General features: G+C 45.5%; 1 gene segment (V, D, J or C); it reads left to right on the forward strand.

The window, feature by feature from the left end:
- The window catches only part of LOC116484549 (T cell receptor alpha chain constant-like), a 544,481-nt gene extending 524,609 nt beyond the window's left edge, over window positions 1-19,872 (forward strand). The window contains 4 exon segments of the C gene segment in view: window positions 15,245-15,517; window positions 17,354-17,398; window positions 18,271-18,378; window positions 19,332-19,872. Coding sequence covers window positions 15,245-15,517; window positions 17,354-17,398; window positions 18,271-18,377 — 425 coding nt within the window.
- Window positions 19,873-20,160: the final 288 nt, after the last annotated feature.

Here is a 20,160-nt window from a genome sequence, read left to right on the forward strand (position 1 = left end):
CACTGTGGGATGGATGGCAGCTATAAACTGATCTTCGGGAGTGGGACCAGACTGCTGGTCAGGCCTGGTAAGTAAGGTGTCAGAGAGGCAACAGAAAGATTGAGGGTAAAATGTCTTCATGTCTCAGGAAATGATTGTATAATGCAAAATGAGCTGGAGTTTTTTAGGAGCACTGTTACTAGAGTTCTGATGTCTGGTTCTAGCAAAAGAACCCTAATATAGCTGTAATCCCTCTCTAAAAGGAACAAGGAAGAGGATTCTTCTCTCAAAGCTCCTCCTAAGATTTATCCATCCTCTGCCAAAGTGTCTTGTGGATCCAGGATACTCACATCTTTGTTAGCAGTGCTGGCCCAACCTGCTCAGCCTCAGATCGCCTATCCTTCGTTTGTAAAATGAGGATAATAATATTTAAGCACATGGCACAGTTGAAGCCCAAATGAGGTAGTGGAATATATACAGATTATTAATCCACTTGGCTCATAAATGAAGGTTTTCTTTCATTTTCCCTAAGTAGACCATGGGTTGAAATACCTAACACTGCAGATCATTTTTGTATGGGGATTTGCTAGAGTGTGAATTCAGGATACAGCACACTCACCTTTGGGAAGGGGACTATGCTTCTAGTCTCTCCAGGTACATGTTGACCCCATCCTACCCATGTTTTCCCCTTACCTGGTTTAAAGCTTCTATATGTATTGTGTGTTATCCTCATGGATTGCATCATCCTTGTTTTATTATCAACGTTCTGTGAATTTAAGATTGAGCCTCCATGGACTCTTCATTTAAAAATGAAAATAGCTAATAGAAGAGTTGGAAATAACAGTAGAACTAATTCACTAGGTCAGGATGGAGAAGGGACTAATACCCTAGACAATTAGGACAAATGTGGTTTTTCCAGAAATAGCCTCACTTCCTGCTTAAAGCCTAGACTGTGGTCTCTCCTCGGGCACCCTTCACATTCCTCTAACCCTCCATATCCCAAATTTAGCTGTGGAACCTTAGACAATCTGTGACCTATGCAACTACAGAAATCTTTTCTTACTGATAATATCTGCCTATTTGAACCAAAAGATCCTTGAGAATAGACACTGTCTAATATTCCATGAAGTATCTGGTATGGTCCTTTTACAAAAGTAAGTACTTGATAAATTCTTGTTTAATTGAAGTTAAACACCCAAAGAAATCAAGTTTCCAGGCCAAAGGGAAGAAGAAAATTAAGCAAATGACACAGTACATTTGAGCGTGTAGTGGAGAGGAAGAAATGCTAGATTGGGATTCAAATAGAGCCATGTTTTGGTCTCTGCTACCAACTAGCAATGTAATTTAGACCAGATCTCTTGCCTCTAAGCCTCAATTTCTTTATCTGTAAATGGGGAAGGGAAGTGGGTCCAATGGCCTCTCTGGCCTCTTAGTACAAAAAGTCTATGAATGTATCCCATTTGGGGCACTTTTTTCTCCTAGGAGTAACTCAATAGCTATATTAAAGCTTGAGTGTTTTCTAACTCATTAGAGCACATCAAGAAAAGGGGTGAAGTGGCAAAAGGGAGTTTATTGTGAGGCATCAAACACTGTGATACTCATGGGAGGAGGAAATAAACTCACCTTTGGGACAGGCACTCAGCTAAAAGTGGAACTGAGTAAGTATGGGATTCTATGGTAATTACAAAATGCATTCTGGTGACAATAAGCAGAAGAAAAGGTGATGTTATTTTAGTCATTATATCTTATTTTTAATCTATTACTGAAGCATTAAGAATTGTGACATCCAGATAAATTAGTGAAAGTATTCAAAGACTATATAAGCGTGCTTTCTTTAGGGTGGAATTTAGCTAACCACTAAGACTTTTTCCAAGATATGAGATTTTCAGCTCTCTTCAATGTGAGAGTTTTTAATACTAGTATTAAGCTAAGTGATGCTCAATAGAAGAAAAGAGCTAGAAGAGCAGAAAATTGCATTGTCATGATCAAATAGATCCTTTCTATTTCCACTGCCATGGATTCAGAGGTGCATTTAGAAGAGGATATTCAAGGTCATTTTACCTATGCCCCAAAAAAACCATTCCCAATTCACCCCAGAGATTGTGCCCCCTTATGCTATAAACATCATCCAAGAAGAGTCAGTGAAGTACAGAGAAAGGAACCCACGGCTTCTGGTTTCAGTCCAGAGTTCTAGGTTTGATCTGGTCCCAACTGGATGTGTGATATTGGAACGAATCATTGCCCCTCTCTGCACCTCAGACTCGTCCAGTGGATGAGGGGGTCAAAGCCCTCAAAATCTGTTGTTCTGGGATTTCACTATTATACCACCCGAGAGTTTATAGGACTCAAGAGTATGGAATCTTGTGAGTATTTCATAAACAAATTCTATAACCCTCAGGGAATAGCCCTGTTAATCAACAACCTAACTTAACATAGAAATAATAACCACCATCTCAGTCCCTACGATGTTTAGATACAATGCTAGATGCATAACATGTAGAATTGTTTATCTCAAATAACTCTGTGAGGTAAGGGGAAGTATCCTATTTTACAAAAGAAGAAACTGAGGCTCAGAGAAGGAAGTGCCCAAGATCCCAAAGCTAGTAAGTAAAGGGCCTAAATTTAAACTTGAGTCTGCCTGCCTGACTAAAAAGCTCTGCTCTTTCTTTCTTTTTTTTTATTTTAGTTATTTATTTATTTTTGAGACAGAGTCTTGCTCTGTCACCCAGGCTGGAGTGCGGTGCAATCTCAGCTCACTGCAGCCTCTGCCTCCCAGGTTCAAGCGATTCGATTCTTCTGCCTCAGCCTCCCAAGTAGCTGGGGTTACAGGCATGCGCCACCATGCCTGAAAGCCCTGCTCTTTCTACTGCATGATGTCGCAGAGCTTGTGCTCTAGTTTATTTAGAAATGAGAGGTGATGCCAATCACAGTGACTGGTGAAATGCTTTGAATTTATCTTTTCTACTTTAGATATTGCTGTGAGTTAAGGCGCTTCGGGAAATCTTGACATGGATGCCCCAAGTGTCTAAAGAGTTCTCTTCCCCTTTCAATGACAAAACAGAAAGTACAGAGTTGCTGGGAGCATTTACCCCAATAGGGAGAAGAGAGAGGGGAGCTGGCTGCACCCACTCCCTTGTTCTGACTGTCCCTTTCCTTCACTGTTCCTTGTATTTTCCCCAGGCAGACCAGCCACCAGTATAACTGATCTACAAGAGCCTGACTCGTTTGTGAGTTATAGAGAAATGCAGGGTGAAGGCACTTTGGACATAGAACTTTAGCTCTGAGAGACAGCTTCAAAATATCTAGTTCACCCCTTTTTATTTTCCCAATAAGGAAATTAAGACACAGAGAGGTTGGCTGAGTTGTCTAAAGTCAGTGCAAACTAGGGCTGGGTCTAGAACCTGGAGATCCTGGTCCTGGGGCCATATTCTGTGACTGCTGTTTGGTGAACTAACCTCCTGATAGGTAGGAAGTGTGAGTTATGCTCATAAACAGGAAAAACAAATAGGTTTTACAAGGGGAGTATAAAAATGTCCTCCTTATTACTAGCACCTTAGAATAGGCTCCCTAGACCTGCTCCCCAGCTGTAGTGTAAAAATGGAAGGAGAAGGAAATGGCCCATTTTGTCGCAGTGCAAATCACTGTGGGAAATACTGGAGGCTTCAAAACAATCTTTGGAGCAGGAACAAGACTATTTGTTGAAGCAAGTAAGTTCCATGAAATAACCTGATTTATATTACAGTTGAAGGACATCTGTTTTCATTGATTTTTTTTCTTTTTGGGGGGGAAGGGGACATAGTTTTGTCTGCTAGTTAAATTAGAAGATAAATTGGCAATAATAATGTTGCCCTGTACAGTATCCATGGGCATCACTCTTGCAAGAAACATGTATAATAACAGTTAAGTGTGGGTGGATAAAACTTCCCTAGGTCCTATCTAGAACTGAAACTCTGTAATTATATTAATAACTTTTTTAACTTGAATATTAGTGACATTTTTATATAATCCACTGTATACAAAGCAGAATCTTCAGTTGGGTTCTATCTTATTTGTTGTCATCTTCCAATGGTCTTAGGAAAATTAGGGTTAAATAGTAAAATTAGATGCCTCCTACCACTTTGGTACATGCAGGCAGACGTAGAAACACCCTTAGTAACTAACTTGCATGTGACTTGGCAATCCTAGGCTATGGCCCAGTGACAGGGTCCCATTTTGTACAGAGTTATGTCAGAGTGTGAACACAGGCTTTCAGAAACTCGTATTTGGAGCTGGCACCCGACTCCTGGTCAGTCCAAGTAAGTCAAATCTGCAGAAATGTGTAGCCCTATCCTCAATATTGGGCATATATAGATATAATTATTCTGGTCTATAATAGATTATTATTACTACTATTTTGTTATTATTAATCATAACAATGCTGCTAATTTCAAATATACATTTTCTGCCATATTATTATTTTTACCTTTAAGGAGAATTATTGTCAAGGTATCAGGAGAGAAATATTTGAATTTCCTTTGAGTCAAGATTCTTATTTGTTCGTCAGTTCCCGCCTCTCTGCTGAGGGTCATATGAACCTCACGATGTTTTGGTTTTTATACTGCCTTCTTATTTTCTCTCTTAGAAATGCTTCCTTGGTTTTTCCTTGCCTAAGCACTTAGATTTTGCAGCTCACATTTACCCAGGGTGTACCTTGCTTTTAACCTCTCCCAAAACTGGCCTCCCTGTCCCAATAATTATGCACAGTAAAAGTCAGTTCAATTCAGTAAATGATTATTGAGTATCATCAACAAACCAGGGAATCATCGTTGGTTTTAAAAGAAAGAAAAAAGAAAAGAATTTTTAAAACCCTAAGATAGGGCTCCTGATCTCAAGAACTTCCAGTCTTATCAGAGAAACTAAGCACTCATAATAAAAAGTCTAACAACAATTTATATGTGTATGTGCCAAGATAGGGGGGTGGGTTCCCTGATGGCTGGAGACAAGACAGGTATGACCATGCACAGCCACATTCTTTGGCAGAGAACACACATGATTCCCCCAAATATGTTTCTGGGAAAGGAATTGAGTCTGTTGTGTGCTGAGATCTTTGACTTTCTTGAGGACAAAAGCCCCCTTAGCAGTTAGCATCCTTGAGTGGGGTGAGGACAGAAACAGGAATGAGTCAGGCGTGAGTCACCCAAGACTCTCACTCAGCCCCGAGAGGATGCAGTAACTCTGAGTCATGCCGAGGCATGTCTTTAGCATGTGCCCCAGCACAGTGTGCATTTATGGCAAGGTGAAAAATACATTTTTACATATGTCCCTAGGAAAATGGTACCTTCTTCTCAAGCATGGCAGATGAGGTAGGAAAATGCCCGCCTGCTCTCTGGTATCTTTAGAAATATTCACACCCACCCAGCCTATGTAGGATACGATGTTTTTCATGAAGTTTTGTAAAGATTCTGTTTTTCCCAAAGGAGAAATAGCCAAAGCTGTGTTTGTTGATAGCTGTGATGAGGAAAATGAAGGCCAACAGGTAGCATTGGGGTCTGGTGCTGTTTACACCTTTTAGGGAGGTTCCTTCGAGTCTTCATACCACCCATTACAAGGAAAACTTTGGGATCTGCCTTTCAGGGTTTCCAGATCTTAGAGCTACTGTGAAGGGGATATGTCTTCAGAGAAGGGGTGGGCAAAACCAGGACGTTTTTGTAATACACTTACACAGTGTGACTACGGGAACAACAGACTCGCTTTTGGGAAGGGGACCCAAGTTGTGGTCATACCAAGTAAGTGAGCTGGGATCCTCCTACACAAATGGCCACCCCCACCCCCACCACTACCCTGTGCTGGAGAGCCTCTTATCATATTTCCATGGGAGCAGGGGAAGGGCATGCCATTCACCAATGCTATATCGAAGAATCTTAGGCAGCCACTGTCCCAAATCTTTGCCTGTCCCTGGTTTCTTTCACTTTCCCCTTCTCTCTGCATCTCCACTGACCACACTCCCATTCTTGTGTAAAGCTGCCCCTGATCTTCCCTGAGGCTGGATTTCAGATTGAACAAAGGACCACAGAAGTGAGAACTGGGGGGAACCGTGGGGACATCTTGCTCGTGTTGCAGAGGGGCCTGACGTCAGGGTCTAGCATCTGTCCAAGACCGTGCTGATGGTCAGTGCACAGCAGTGGAGGGGCCCCAGCCCCTTACTCCCACCGTGAGTTTGGTGGAGCCACACAGCTCTTTGCTAAGTGACCCTCAAACCCAGTGTGAGATAAGCTGAGTGTTGGCAGTTCCTACCTGCTAGGGAACCAAGTGCTGAGTTCCTGCCCCAGCTCAGGACTGTGGCCCAGGCCATGACCTCCCTGAGCCTCAGCTTTCATATCTCTGAAGCAGACAGCATGGTCTCTGTTTCCTCCCATCTTTCAAAAATTCTGTGGAAATTAGTGTGACTTTTTTCTCTGTAATTGTAGGGTTTCACAGAGGCAGGGCCTTGTCTGAGTCAAGGTCATTAGAAATAAAGGAATCCAAGGGCTTTGGATGTCTTGGCCTAATTCTAGGTGGTAAAGAGGGAAGGATGAAAGCGCAAATCACAGGAAGTGCCTAAATCCCGCTTGGATTTAGCGTTGCCTCAGACAGGGATATGTGGAAATCCAACCCCAGGGTCTCCCCTAGGAAGAAGACTAGGAGTGGGAAGTGCCAAAGAGCTCTGGAAAGGAGAAGAGAGCAAGGAGCACTTCGAGAAAAGGAGGTCAGAACGGCTTCAGCAAAATGTCGCATAAAATTTCCTTTGCTGTCTGTCCTGGGAGCACTTTCGGAAGCTCCTTGCATCTGACTAAAGAGTAACAGAGCCAGACCCTCAGAATGTCTGCCCCAAGCAAGCAGAGTGTGGTGTCTGTATTGGGGTGCTGGGAGCACACATGGGGAGTTGCTGCCCTGCTTCTCTGCTGATGGGAAGCTGGTATTTTCCCCTGGATACACAAGAGCCGAAGAGCTCTCCAGTCCCCAGCCCCTGGCTCCTGCCCCTAGGCGCCAGCACTCGGGGGCTCTAAGGACAGCAGTGGGAGACTTTCTACAACTCAGTATTCAGGAGGGTTTCCCAGGATGTTGCCCAATACCACGGAGCAATTGGTAGAGGGAGGTCACGTAAAACAGGTTTTATCAAAGGCTCTCCTCACTGTGTGCATCAGGAGGAAGCTACATACCTACATTTGGAAGAGGAACCAGCCTTATTGTTCATCCGTGTAAGTATTATAGAAATGATCACGGGAAATTTTGCAGACAGATTATATTATATTATGGAAGGATACCGTAGTAGTGAGAGTTTGTGTTGTGATCTGTTCCATCATTAAAGGAGTCCTTTGTCGCCTGGGAGTAACCATCAGTGTCAGGTCTGATGAGATGATTGAGGCTGTGCCAGACAAGGGTTTTGCACAATGATTTCAGAGGACAAATCCCCAAATTGTGAAAAAAGACTTCACTCTTGGTTAAGTTTCTAAAACAGAACTTTCTTCTTGGCAACCAAGGGGTCCACTCTGCCCCCTCACTCCTATGTCTCTTATGGCTGAGACTCTGTCACCACCTCCCCTAGAATCCGTGAGATACCTTCCCCTAAATTAGAGCATACCAGCCAGGGTGCTGAGGCACTCTGTGGTACTGGAATGGATGGTACAGGGATGCGTTTCTGGGCTTCTGGCTGCAAGAAGCCTCATCCTTTCCCCCAGTGTAAAGCATTGCTGGGAATCATCCCATTATGAGCTGCTATTTACTGAATGTCTGACATGTGCCAGTGGCCATTCTCTGTCTTTTATATAATTCTCATTCAATGATTACATACATCCTAATAATAGGTAGCTGGCATTTTGCCCATTTTACAGGTGAGGAAACAGAGGCTTGGGATAAGTAACTTATCCAAGATTATATAGCCAGGAATGACAGAGCTAGAGTTTAACTCAAATCTATTTGACTCTAGGGCCTTGTTATTAACCATGCCACCACCATGCCTCCTGCATTCTGTGAAGGAAGACCTCACACCTCAAAGGCCATCTGTTTGGTCTTTGGTTTGCCCATCCTGAGCCTTCTTACCATAGTGACCATGGCATGGTGACTCAGCACTTCTGAAGAGATCAGCAGAGTCATTGGGTTGGGTGGCAGGATACAGGTATGGCAGGGAGGGAAGGAGAAACTTAGGGAGACTGTTTATTGGGCATAAAGTTAGAGAGAAAGAAAAATTTATCATCAAACCATAGAATAGGCTGCTTAAAAGTTTTTCTCCCAAGAGAGAAGCTGTGAGTGTGTGAGGGTCATGGGCAGCTGCCCCCAGCTGGCAGAGGGCAGGATTTTGTATTGTGATGTACCAGGGTGTGGACACGGGCAGGAGAGCACTTACTTTTGGGAGTGGAACAAGACTCCAAGTGCAACCAAGTAAGTACCCAAACTTAGGCTCTGGCCAAAGACACAGAAAGCCCCTACTCTGCTTTCTTAGATGATGAATCTCTACCTCCTGAACTAATTTTTCATGTTTCTTTATGAGGCTTGAATATCTTGAAATTTTAATTCCTAGCCACTAGCTTAATAGTCTGTTTTCTAACGGTAGTATTTGCCAATGGGAATTGGCCATTTCATCATTGCAGAGACAGATTCCTTTGAGACAAAAGATCTGTATCAGAAAAGAAGCTGTGACTGATTATGCCAAAAGATTTATTTTTGTTACCATTTAATTTTCATGAAAGGTGATGAATTATGCTTCCCAAAGACTCTGGGCATTGGACACACTTTCTCAAAACTGCACATCCAATTGAGAGATATAGGAAGAACTTAGAGCCTAAATAATGCCATAAAAATAATAAAAAGTTTGTAAAAAGGAACTATATAGAAGTTAAAGAAGAAATGAAATAGTCCTAATAAAAGAAGATAGCAGAACTGAATTAGAAATGAATGGGAATATTTAGAGGGTTTATGTATTCAACAAATATTTATTGGACATTTATTTTATTCCAAGCACTATGCTAAGCGTGAGGAAGGGAATGGGAGGGAAGGGAAGGGAAGGGAAGGAAAGAAAGGAGAGGAAGGAGAGGAAGGACCGGGAGGGAGGGAGGAAGGAAGGAACGGAGGAAAGGAGGGAAGGAGGGAGGGTCTCTGCCATCCAGGAAAGGAGGAAGAGTCTCTGCCATCCAGGAGTTCAGAGTGCAAACAGACAACTATAGCCCATTGTCACCATGTCATAGTGGAGGTACATGCAAGTTGCAATGGAAGCACAACAGAAGACATGACTAGCCTCTAGTTCTCATTGCCTGGTACATACACACATCCTCCACTATACCTTAAGCTCCATGAGGGCAGGACCCTTTTTCATCCTCACATCTCTACAGCTCAGCACAGTGCCTGGCACATAGGTGTCACCAAACAAATGATCGTGGGAAAAAAAAAATGCCTTCTGGCTAGAAGAGTCATGATTTAGACATTAACAAGTATTCTCTAACAGAGAGAGTTGTTAGACCTCAAAACCAGGAGATTGCAGAATCCATCCAGATGTCCATGGTGGGAGAAGGCCCGTGTCTCAGGGAAGAGAACCTCTGTATTTATCTGTTCATGTGTGTGCTTCATCAAAGCCTCTTCTCAGCCATGGTTCAGGCTGAATTTATCAAGCTCGAAACCTATCATATTTCTCAAGAACCAGAGATCAGAGGTGGAAGGTTTACAATCTCTCGATAAGTAAGCAGCACAAATGAGTTCTAGCAGCAAAAAAGAAAGAGGTCTAATGATAAATATACGAAGTCTGTCTCCACTTGAGAGACCACCCAGAAAAGATTTGTTCTAAGGAAACTTTTCTCCATTAGAAGCAGAATCATCTTGGAAATATACAGGTCCAGGTTGTGTTAGAAAGGTGTGTACAAAGAAGACCAAAAATTCACATTTGGAAAAAGGCGTTAAAGTTGCCATTGTTTCTAGTAGGTAAACCCTGCAAAGTGTTGGGGCATCGTAGATCCTGCATGTTGACGCCTGCATCTAATCTGCCCCGGAGCTGTTCCGACAGTGGCTGGAGCATTTGCTGCACAGTTGCCTAGGTGTTCAACAATTACCAACATAAAATGAAGCTATTTCCTGATGATTAGAAAGAAATAATCAGCATCAATGAGGCCTCTAATGCATCTTCAGGAGTGAGTAGGAGGAATTAAGACCTGATAGGTGAGACTTTTCTCTCTTGTCAGAGAAAGTTTGACTTGGGGGAGCCTGGAAAACAGGGACAGGAGATGGAATGCCCCCAGCCAGGCTGGCCCTGCCCAGGTTAGAGTTCTTGTAAAGCGCCATCTGATTGTGTGTTTTCTGGTGGCTACAATAAGCTGATTTTTGGAGCAGGGACCAGGCTGGCTGTACACCCATGTGAGTATGACCCTGCAAGTGACCAGTGCAAAAAGAACTGACCACTTGTCTATGAGAAAACAGGCGATGATTTACAGCAAACTTGGGGATATATTGAGAAGCACTCATTTTCCATTTCTACAAGCTCTCTTGGTGACTTAAAATGTTCCCATTTCTCATATGAAACACAGAAGTGCCCAGAGCCAACCGAGTAAATGAAAATCTGAGCAGAATAATTTATAGAAACATAAAAAGAGTTCCAAATACTCAGTGCTTTCAAGCGAAGCTGATAATGTCGGCACCAGATAATCTGAACATTCAGGAAATTAGCTAAGTGCCCTTGGGGGGAAGAGATGAGTTAATGGCAAACACAAATTCTCTTTTATTGCAGCAGGTAGCTAAATTCCCTGGATTGGCTAATAAACATAGTAGGGGGATCCCTACTCATAGAATCTTCCTCCCTGGAGTTAGGAGAGTTTTCAACTTCCTCCTAAGGGTAAAAGTGGCCCAGACCCCTAACTGAAGGGCAAGTATACCACATGCAATTACAAGGTATAGAGGCAGCAATGTAGAGGGAGGCCCACAGACCCGGGGAACATTTGGGCTCTACTCTCACCGGCTGTTTTCAATAAAGCCTCCACTTTCTCAACAGCAAAATGACTATAACTACATCATAATGATATGACATAATGGCCAGAATGTAAAAAATAATAAGTAGTAGCTTTTCTAAAATATTATTATAATTATTATTATTGAGGCTTTGCTTATACTAAGGTTTACACTGTCATAAAGGGAAAGGGGAATTGCTTCCTTGGGAAATAAAAGATGTAAGCAACAAAGACCCAGTGAGCCTTTTAGAATGTTGCTCTGAGACCCCAGTGGCTTCCAGCAGATTAGCATCAAGAAGGTTATCTCAAAGACCTTACCCACAGTGGGGGTACAGCAGTGCTTCCAAGATAATCTTTGGATCAGGGACCAGGCTGAGCATCTGGCCAAGTAAGTAGAATGAAGCAGGAGAGCAAGGGAGGACAGACAACTATTTCTTCTTTGTCCAAAATGCCGACTTGAGCCCAGGTATTTTCCTCTGTGGGCTCTGAAATGGTTTCTTCCACCCATCCCCAGAAAATCCTCCCATCCAGGACTCAGTGCTCTGCAGACATCATCCTTAGGCTGAGACCTTAGGAACCATGAGGCAGGCGATGAGCAAGTACGTACCCCTGAACCTTCCACAAACGTATCCAAGATACCGCTGCCTGGAATTGAGGTTTTTGTTCTACTGAATTATTGGTTTATTGAAATCATACGAAATCCCAACCTCAGCCCAGGGAACCACAGCAGAATGGAACAGCAGGAGAACTTTCATATCAGAAGCAAAATTTCAGTGCAAAAGAGCAGAAGATCTAACTCTTAGGAGTGTGATTCTCCTGCCTTGTGGGGGAGATCAGTGTTTCTCTTATTTAAGTAACAGGTAGGTCCTGTGAGTTTCTGCAATGGTGTCACCCGTGGTGTGAATACTGGAGGAACAACTGATAAACTCACATTTGGGAAAGGGACCCATGTGTTCATTATATCTGGTGAGTCATCCCAGGTGGCACCGCGTGCAACCCCATGGGCCAGTGACACTAATCCTTTCTCTGGGGATACCACTTACTACTGTGGCGAGGCTTGCTGATGATGTTGTAACTAATTTTCTTACAGAGGTCTGGGAAGGGAAAAGCATCACTATCGATCTTGAATATTCATGTTTCTCTAGGTCAAACACATTAAAATTTGACTTTAATCGTTCAATGGGTATTGTAAAATGCCTTCTATGTGACTATCACTCTATCAAATATTAGACTGAGTATGAAGTGTAAGATAGATTCCTGTCCTGTCCTCAAGTGGTATAAAAACTAGACAAAGGTACAGAACTATTGTAAATTAAGCAGCCTGAAAACTATTTTAGTATTGACCAGTTGATGATGTCAAGGGACACAGTAGAGATGCAGAGGGCATATGGTCCTGGCTGAAAAGTTGGCCTAGATTGAGAAGTTTCATGTGGTACAAAGGATTCATTGAGCCCTGAAAGATGGGTAAGATCTGTCTGGGCAGAGAAAGGAGAGAAGGGGAGTTCTGGGCATAGGGAACAACAAGAAAGAAGGCATGATCTTGGGATTAATCAAGGCACATGCATTGTAGCCTAAGTATATATCTGCTAATAAAATTGGTTGAAAAGCAGTCAGATAAGATGTCTTTTTAGGCATGGAAAAAGGAAATACTAGAGCATTCAAGAGAATACAGAAATTAGGGCCGAGGCCAGCCATCGGGAAACTGAGAATCCTATTTAGAGATGCAGACCAGAAGCGAAGGTGAGAGGAGCCAGCTATGGTGCCACGGACCTCCCCTCTCCTTCCTCAGTGGGCTCTGAGAGGGGTCATCCCACACCTTAGAGGAGGAGAAACCTAAGGGATTCTGTAATAGAGACACTGGGAATGGTATGAAAGTGTTACCTCCCAGCTCCAATCTGGCAAAGGAACCAGAGTTTCCATTTCTCCCCGTACGTCTGCCCATGCCCACAGTTTCCTGATGCTCACTAGAGCCTCAGTGGGACCCAGAGTGAGTGTCACTAATTCTGATTTCTGGGTCCCTAGTGCCCAAATACAGGGGACAAATTTAATGGTAAGGAAGCTTTCAATCACTGCTGTGTCCCTAGGGACCTAAAGCACTAGAGCACATGTGCTTCTGCAGTTCCTAAATCTTGAATTTAAAGGACAATTTAGGATCTAGAATAGCTGAACCTCCACATCAAAAAATTGGTTCTGTCTTGCCAAGCCTACCTTCTGATATCATCAGTGATGGGATGTGTTTTTCTTACTAGGGTAGAATAGGATGTCTCTCCCCAAAGGGCTCTGGCAGACAGACCTCCAAATTAAAAGTGGCAAAGAGATATGGTTGAACTAGAGGTACATGGGGATAAAAAGTATAAAAAGTACATGGGATGAAAGTATAAAAAGGCTAAAAAAAATTAAGTACCTCTAACTCAGCGCCTGCTGCCATTTCTCAGAGTCTTGTGTTCTGTGGCATTGCGCTTTCTAGATCAACAGTGTCCACTAGAACTTTCTGTGGCAATGGAAATGTTCTCTGCACTGTCCCATACAATAACCACCAGCTACATGTGGCTATTGAGCTCTTGAAATGAAGCTTCCATTTTTAATTGAAAACATTTTATTTCACATTGACTAATTTTTATTTCAACAGCCACACGTAGCTAGAGACTATTATACTAGACAGAGCAGCCTAGATTTTCTCCAGTCTGACACCAACCAGCCCCAGGACTTGAGTGAGTGTTTAACCAGGACTTAAAGTTGGGTTTCTGCCCCACAAAGCCACCCCCTTTCCTCTTTAAAGCCAACCTGCATCTGGTGGAACCTGATCCCCTGCCTTGAGGATCAGCACTTCCAGACTCCTCTCCCCCTCTGCAGTGTTACCCAATACCCCCACTGATGACTAACAATCGGGGGACGTGTTGGTAGAGCTAATGGCTTTCTGTCTGTCCCTTCCCAGCAAAGTAACTATGCCTGAGGGCCTTCACCCAGAGTGATGTCAGGCCGCCCAAGTATGAGGAGGGAAGTAGGCAGAATCCTCTGGAGCCGAAGCTCTGGGTGTCTCTCCCCTCTGACCATGGAGCCCACCCCTGCTCCACTGCTCGAGGGCCAGCCCCATGCTGCAGGCAGCTCTGCCCCCACTCAGCATCCCAGGGGCTGATTTCTTTGGTTTTGGATCCAGCTGGATGTCTGCATTGCCGAGGCCACCATGGCTGGCTCAGCAACTGTCAGGGAATCATCAGCGTCTGAGAAATGTTGTGCGCATGTGAGGGGCTGTGGGAGCAGAGAACCACTGGGTGGGAAATTCTAATCCCCACCCTGCTGGAAACTCTCTGGGTGGCCCCAACATGCAAATCCTCCAGCAAACCTCTGCTTCCTCCTCAAAAGGCAGGAGGTGGGAAAGAATAAACAATGAGAGTCACATTAAAAACACAAAATCCTACGGAAATACTAAAGAATGAGTCTCAGCACTAAGGAAAAGCCTCCGGCAGCTCCTGCTTTCTGAGGGTGAAGGATAGACGCTGCGGCTCTCCATGACTCACTAGCACTTTATCATGGCTATATTCTGGCAGGGTCAATGGCTCCAACTAACATTTGTTTGGTACTTTACAGTGTATTAAATAGATGTTTATATGGAGAAGCTCTCGTTTCTTTCTCAGAAAAGCCCGGCTAGGATGGTGGATGAGGCAACATATTCATTTTGCAGATGAAATTCCCGAGATGTAAGGAGCTGCTGTGACTTGCTCAAGGCCTTATATCAAGTAAACAGTAGCACCGGGGCTTAGACACAGGTGTTCTGATTTATAGTTCAAAACCTCTCTCAATGAGAGAGCAATCTCCTGGTGATGTCATAGATTTCCCAACTTAGTGCCAACATACCATAAACCTCCCATTCTGCTAATGCCCAGCCTAAGTTGGGGAGACCACTCCGGATTCCAAGATGTACAGTTTGCCTTGCTGGGCCTTTTTTCCATGCCTGCCTTTGCTCTGCCAGAGTTATATTGCTGGGGTTTTGAAGAAGATCCTGTTAAATAGAAGAATAAGCAGTATTATTAAGTAGCCCTGCATTTCAGGTTTCCTTGAGTGGCAGGCCAGGCCTGGCCGTGAACGTTCACTGAAATCATGGCCTCTTGGCCGAGATTGATAGCTTGTGCCTGTCCCTGAGTCCCAGTCCATCACGAGCATCTGGTTTCTAAGATGCTATTTCCCATATAAAGCATGAGACCGTGACTTGCCAGCCCCACGGAGCCCCGCTCTTGTCCATCACTGGCATCTGGACTCCAGCCTGGGTTGGGGCAAAGAGGGAAATGAGATCATGTCCTAACCCTGATCCTCTTGTCCCACAGATATCCAGAACCCTGACCCTGCCGTGTACCAGCTGAGAGACTCTAAATCCAGTGACAAGTCTGTCTGCCTATTCACCGATTTTGATTCTCAAATAAATGTGTCACAAAGTAAGGATTCCGACGTGTATATCACAGACAAAACTGTGCTAGACATGAGGTCTATGGACTTCAAGAGCAACAGTGCTGTGGCCTGGAGCAACAAATCTGATTTTGCATGTGCAAACGCCTTCAACGACAGCATTGTTCCAGCAGACACCTTCTTCCCCAGCCCAGGTAAGGGCAGCTTTGGTGCCTTCGCAGGCTGTTTCCTTGCTTCAGGAATGGCCTGGTTCTGCCCAGAGGTCTGGTCAATGATGTCTAAAACTCCTCTGATTGGTGGTCTCGGCCTCATCCATTGCCACCAAAACCCTCTTTTCACTAAGAAACAGTGAGCCTTGTTCTGGCAGTCCAGAGAATGACACGGGAAAAAAGCAGATGAAGAGAAGCTGGCAGGAGAGGGCACTTGGCCCAGCCTCAGTCTCTCCAACTGAGTTCCTTCCTGCCTGCCTTTGCTCAGACTGTTTGCCCCTTACTGCTCTTCTAGGCCTCATTCTAAACCCCTTCTCCAAGTTGCCTCTCCTTATTTCTCCCTGTCTGCCAAAAAATCTTTCCCAGCTCACTAAGTCAATCTCATGCAGTCACTCATTAACCCACCAACCACTGATTGTGCCGGCACATGAATGCACCAGGTGCTGAAGTGGAGGAATAAAAAGTCAGATGAGGGGTGTGCCCAGAGGAAGCTCCATTCTAGTTGGGGGAGCCCATCTGTCAGCTGGGAAAAGTCCAGATAACTTCAGATTGGAATGTGTTTTAACTCAGGCTTGAGAAAACAACCACCTTCAGGACAAAAGTCAGGGAAGGGCTCTCTGAAGAAATGCTACTTGAAGGTACCAGCCATACCAAGGGCAGGGAGAGGACCCAGCAGAGGCCTGGGACAGGAGCTCAATGAGAAAGGAGAAGGGCAGCAGGAATTAGTTGAATGAAGGAGGCAGGGCCGGGTCACAGGACCTCCTAGGCCATGAGAGGGCAGACAGTATTCTAAGTACACCAGAAAGCTGTTGATCAGCTTCAAGCAGGGGAGGGACACCTAATTTGCTTTTCTTTTTTTTTTGAGACGGAGTTTTGCTCTTGTTGCCCAGGCTGGAGTGCAATGGTGCCTCTTGGCTCACTGCAGCCTCCGCCTCCCAGGTTCAAGTGATTCTCCTGCCTCAGCCTCCCGAGTAGCTGGGATTACGGCACCCGCCACCACGCCCAGCTAATTTTTTGTATTTTTAGTAGAGACAGGGTTTCACTATGTTGGCCAGGGGGGTCTCGAACTCTTGACCTCAGGTGATCCACCCGCTTCAGCCTCCCAAAGTGCTGGGATTATAGGCGTGAGCCACCACACCCAGCCTGCTTTTCTTAAAGATCAGTCTGAGTGCTGTGTGGAGAGTGGGTTATAAGCCAAGAGTAGAGGCAGAAAGGGAGCAATTGCAGCAGAGAGATGATGGAGGCCTGGGCAGGGCGGTGGCAGGGAGGTAACCAACACCGTTCAGGTTTCAAAGGTAGAACCATGCAGGGATGAGAAAGCAAAGGGGATCAAGGAAGGCGGCTGGATTTTGGCCTGAGCAGCTGAGTCAATGATAGTGCCATTTACTAAGGTGAAACCAAGGAAATATTTGGGGTGCAGGGATCAAAACTTTTTGGAACACATGAAAATACCTGTTTATACTCTTTCTGGCCCTTGCCACTGTGTATGCCTCGCTGCCTCCATTGGACTCCAGAACGAAGCCAGGCAAGAGCAGGGTCTATGTGTGATGGCACCTGTGGCCTGTGTCATGCAACATGTGCTTTGTACAAACAGGGTATATTGAGTAGATAGAAACGGTGTCCAGGAGCCGAGGTATCGGTCCGGCCAGGGCCAGGGGCTCTCCCTAGCAGGTGCCCATATGCTGTAAGTTCCCTCCAGATCTCTCCACAAGGAGGCATGGAAAGGCTGTAGATGTTCACCTGCCCAAGAACTAGGAGGTCTGGGGTGGGAGAGTCAGCCTGCTCTGGATGCTGAAAGAATGTCTGTGTTTTTCCTTTTAGAAAGTCTCTGTGATGTCAAGCTGGTCGAGAAAAGCTTTGAAACAGGTAAGACAGGGGTCTAGCCTGGGTTTGCGCAGGATTGCGGAAGTGATGAACCCGCGATAACCCTGCCTGGATGAAGGAGTGGGAAGAAATTAGTAGATCTGGGAATGAATGATGAGGAATTGAAACAGCGGTTCAAGACCTGCCCAGAGCTGGGTGGGGTCTCTCCCGAATCCTTCTCACCATCGCTGACTTTCCATTCTAAGCACTTTGAGGATGAGTTTCTAGCTTCAATAGACCAAGGACTCTCTCCTAGGCCTCTGTATTCCGTTCAATAGCTCCACTGTCAAGAGAGCCAGAGAGAGCTTCTGGGTGGCCCAGCTGTGAAATTTCTGACTCCCTTAGGGATAGCCCTAAACTAACCAGATCATCCTGAGGACAGCCAAGAGGTTTCGCCTTCTTTCAAGACAAGCAACAGTACTCACATAGGCTCTAGGCAATGGTCCTGTCTCTCAAGAATCCCCTACCACTCCTCACACCCACCCTGGGCCTGTATTCATTTCCATTTGAGTTGTCTTATTGAGTCATCCCTCCCGTGGTAGCGGAACTCACTAAGGGGCCCATCTGGACCCAAGGGATTGTGATGATAAATTCTGAGCACCTACCCCATCCCCAGAAGGGCTCAGAAATAAAATAAGAGCCAAGTCTAGTCGGCGTTTTTGTCTTGAAACACAATACTGTTGGTCCTGGAAGAATGCACAAAATCTGTTTGTAAGGGGATATGCACAGAAGCTGCAAGGGAGAGGAGAGGCAGGAGCCGCAGGCCTCCCCCACCCAGCCTGCTCTGCCTTGGGGAAAACCGTGGGTGTGTCCTGCAGGCCATGCAGGCCTGGGACATGCAAGCCCATAACCGCTGTGGCCTCTTGGTTTTACAGATATGAACCTAAACTTTCAAAACCTGTCAGTGATGGGGTTCCGAATCCTCCTCCTGAAAGTGGCCGGGTTTAATCTGCTCATGACGCTGCGGCTGTGGTCCAGCTGAGGTGAGGGGCCTTGAAGCTGGGAGTGGGGCTTAGGGACGCGGGTCTCTGGGTGCATCCTAAGCTCTGAGAGCAAACCTCCCTGCAGGGTCTTGCTTTTAAGTCCAAAGCCTGAGCCCACCAAACTCTCCTATTTCTTCCTGTTACAAATTCCTCTTGTGCAGTAACAATGGCCTGAAACACTGTAAAATATACTCATTTCAGCTGCCTCAGTTGAACTCCCCTATGAGGTAGGAAGAACAGTTGTTTAGAAATGAAGAAACTGAGGCCACACAGCTCATGAGTGGAAGAAGAGAGACACTCGTGTACACCACATGCCTTGTGTTGTACTTCTCTCATCGTGTAACCTAAAGGGGCCCCCAAGGCCTCTCCTCATGTCCTCTCTCCCCAGTATGGCTCTCTTAGCTCAATAGAAAGAAGACATTACGCTCATACCCTAATCCTGGCTAAAGTCTCCACACCCTCCTCCCCCAGGGTCCCCAGTCATCTTGCTGACAACGGCATCCTGTTCCACCACCATCAAAAAAACTCCAGGCTGGGTGCGGGGGCTCACACCTGTAATCCCAGCACTTTGGGAGGCAGAGGCAGGAGGAGCACAGGAGCTGGAGACCAGCCTGGGCAACATAGGGAGATCCCGCCTCTACAAAAAGTGAAAAAATTAGCCAGGTGTGGTGGTGCACACCTGTAGTCCCAGCTACTTAAGAGGCTGAGACGGGAGGGTCACTTGAGCCCTGGAAGGTTGAGGCTGCGATGAGCTGCGATCGTGCCACTGCACTCCAGCCTGGAAGACAAAGCAAGATCCTGTCTCAAATAATTAAAAAAAAAATAAGAACTCCAGGATCCATTTGCTCCTAGAACTCTACCACACAGCCCCAAACAGAGCCATCTCCATCACACCCTAACAGTCCTGGCTGTACCTCAGTGTCTAGCCTGACTTCTGTTCTTCCTCATTCCAGTTCTGCAAGATTGTATGAGAGCCTGTGCTCCCTCGCTCCTTCCTCCGCATCACCCCTCTTCTCCCTCTCCAAATAGAGGGAACTCTCCCACCCCCATGGAGGAGGAAGCTGCTACCACCTCTGTGCCCCCGCCGGCGATGCCCCAACTGGATCCTACCTGAATTTGTGATTAAGATTGCTGAAGAGCTGCCAAACACTGCTGCCACCCCCTCTGTTCCCTTATTGCTGCTTGTCACTGCCTGACATTCACAGCAGAGGCAAGGCTGCTGCAGCCTCCCCTGGCTGTGCACATTCCCTCCCGCTCCCCAGAGACTGCCTCCGCCATCCCACAGATGATGGATCCTCAGTTGGTTCTCTTGGGCTCTAGGTCCTGGAGAATGTTGTGAGGGGTTTATATTTTTTAAATAGTGTTCATAAAGAAATACATACTATTCTTCTCAAGACGTGGGGGGAAATTACCTCATTATCGAAGCCCTGCTATGCTGTGTATCTGGGCGTGTTGTATATCCTGCTGCCAATGGCTTCATTAAAATGATTTGGAGGAGCAGAGACTGTGCCTCTGTTTGACTGGGTTTGGTAGGAGTCATTTTCTGCTTGCTGGTAATCACTAGCTGGGCAGAGAAAAACCAAGGCATTTGTCTATGATGCTGTCCAGGAAGCCTCATTCAAAAAGCTGCCTAAGTCAACCTCTTCTTGGAATAAACTCTAAAAGCTTCCACTTAGCAGGCTATGCTGAGGGCCAGGAAAACCCACCTACCAGCTTGGACCGCTCCTCTTCCACTCTCAGGCCACGCCACGGGACCACCCATAACAGGAGCCCATACACGTG

The sequence above is a fragment of the Hylobates moloch genome, unplaced genomic scaffold (genome assembly GCF_009828535.3).
Source record: "Hylobates moloch isolate HMO894 unplaced genomic scaffold, HMol_V3 SCAFFOLD_16, whole genome shotgun sequence".
Classification (NCBI taxonomy): Eukaryota; Metazoa; Chordata; class Mammalia; order Primates; family Hylobatidae; genus Hylobates; species Hylobates moloch.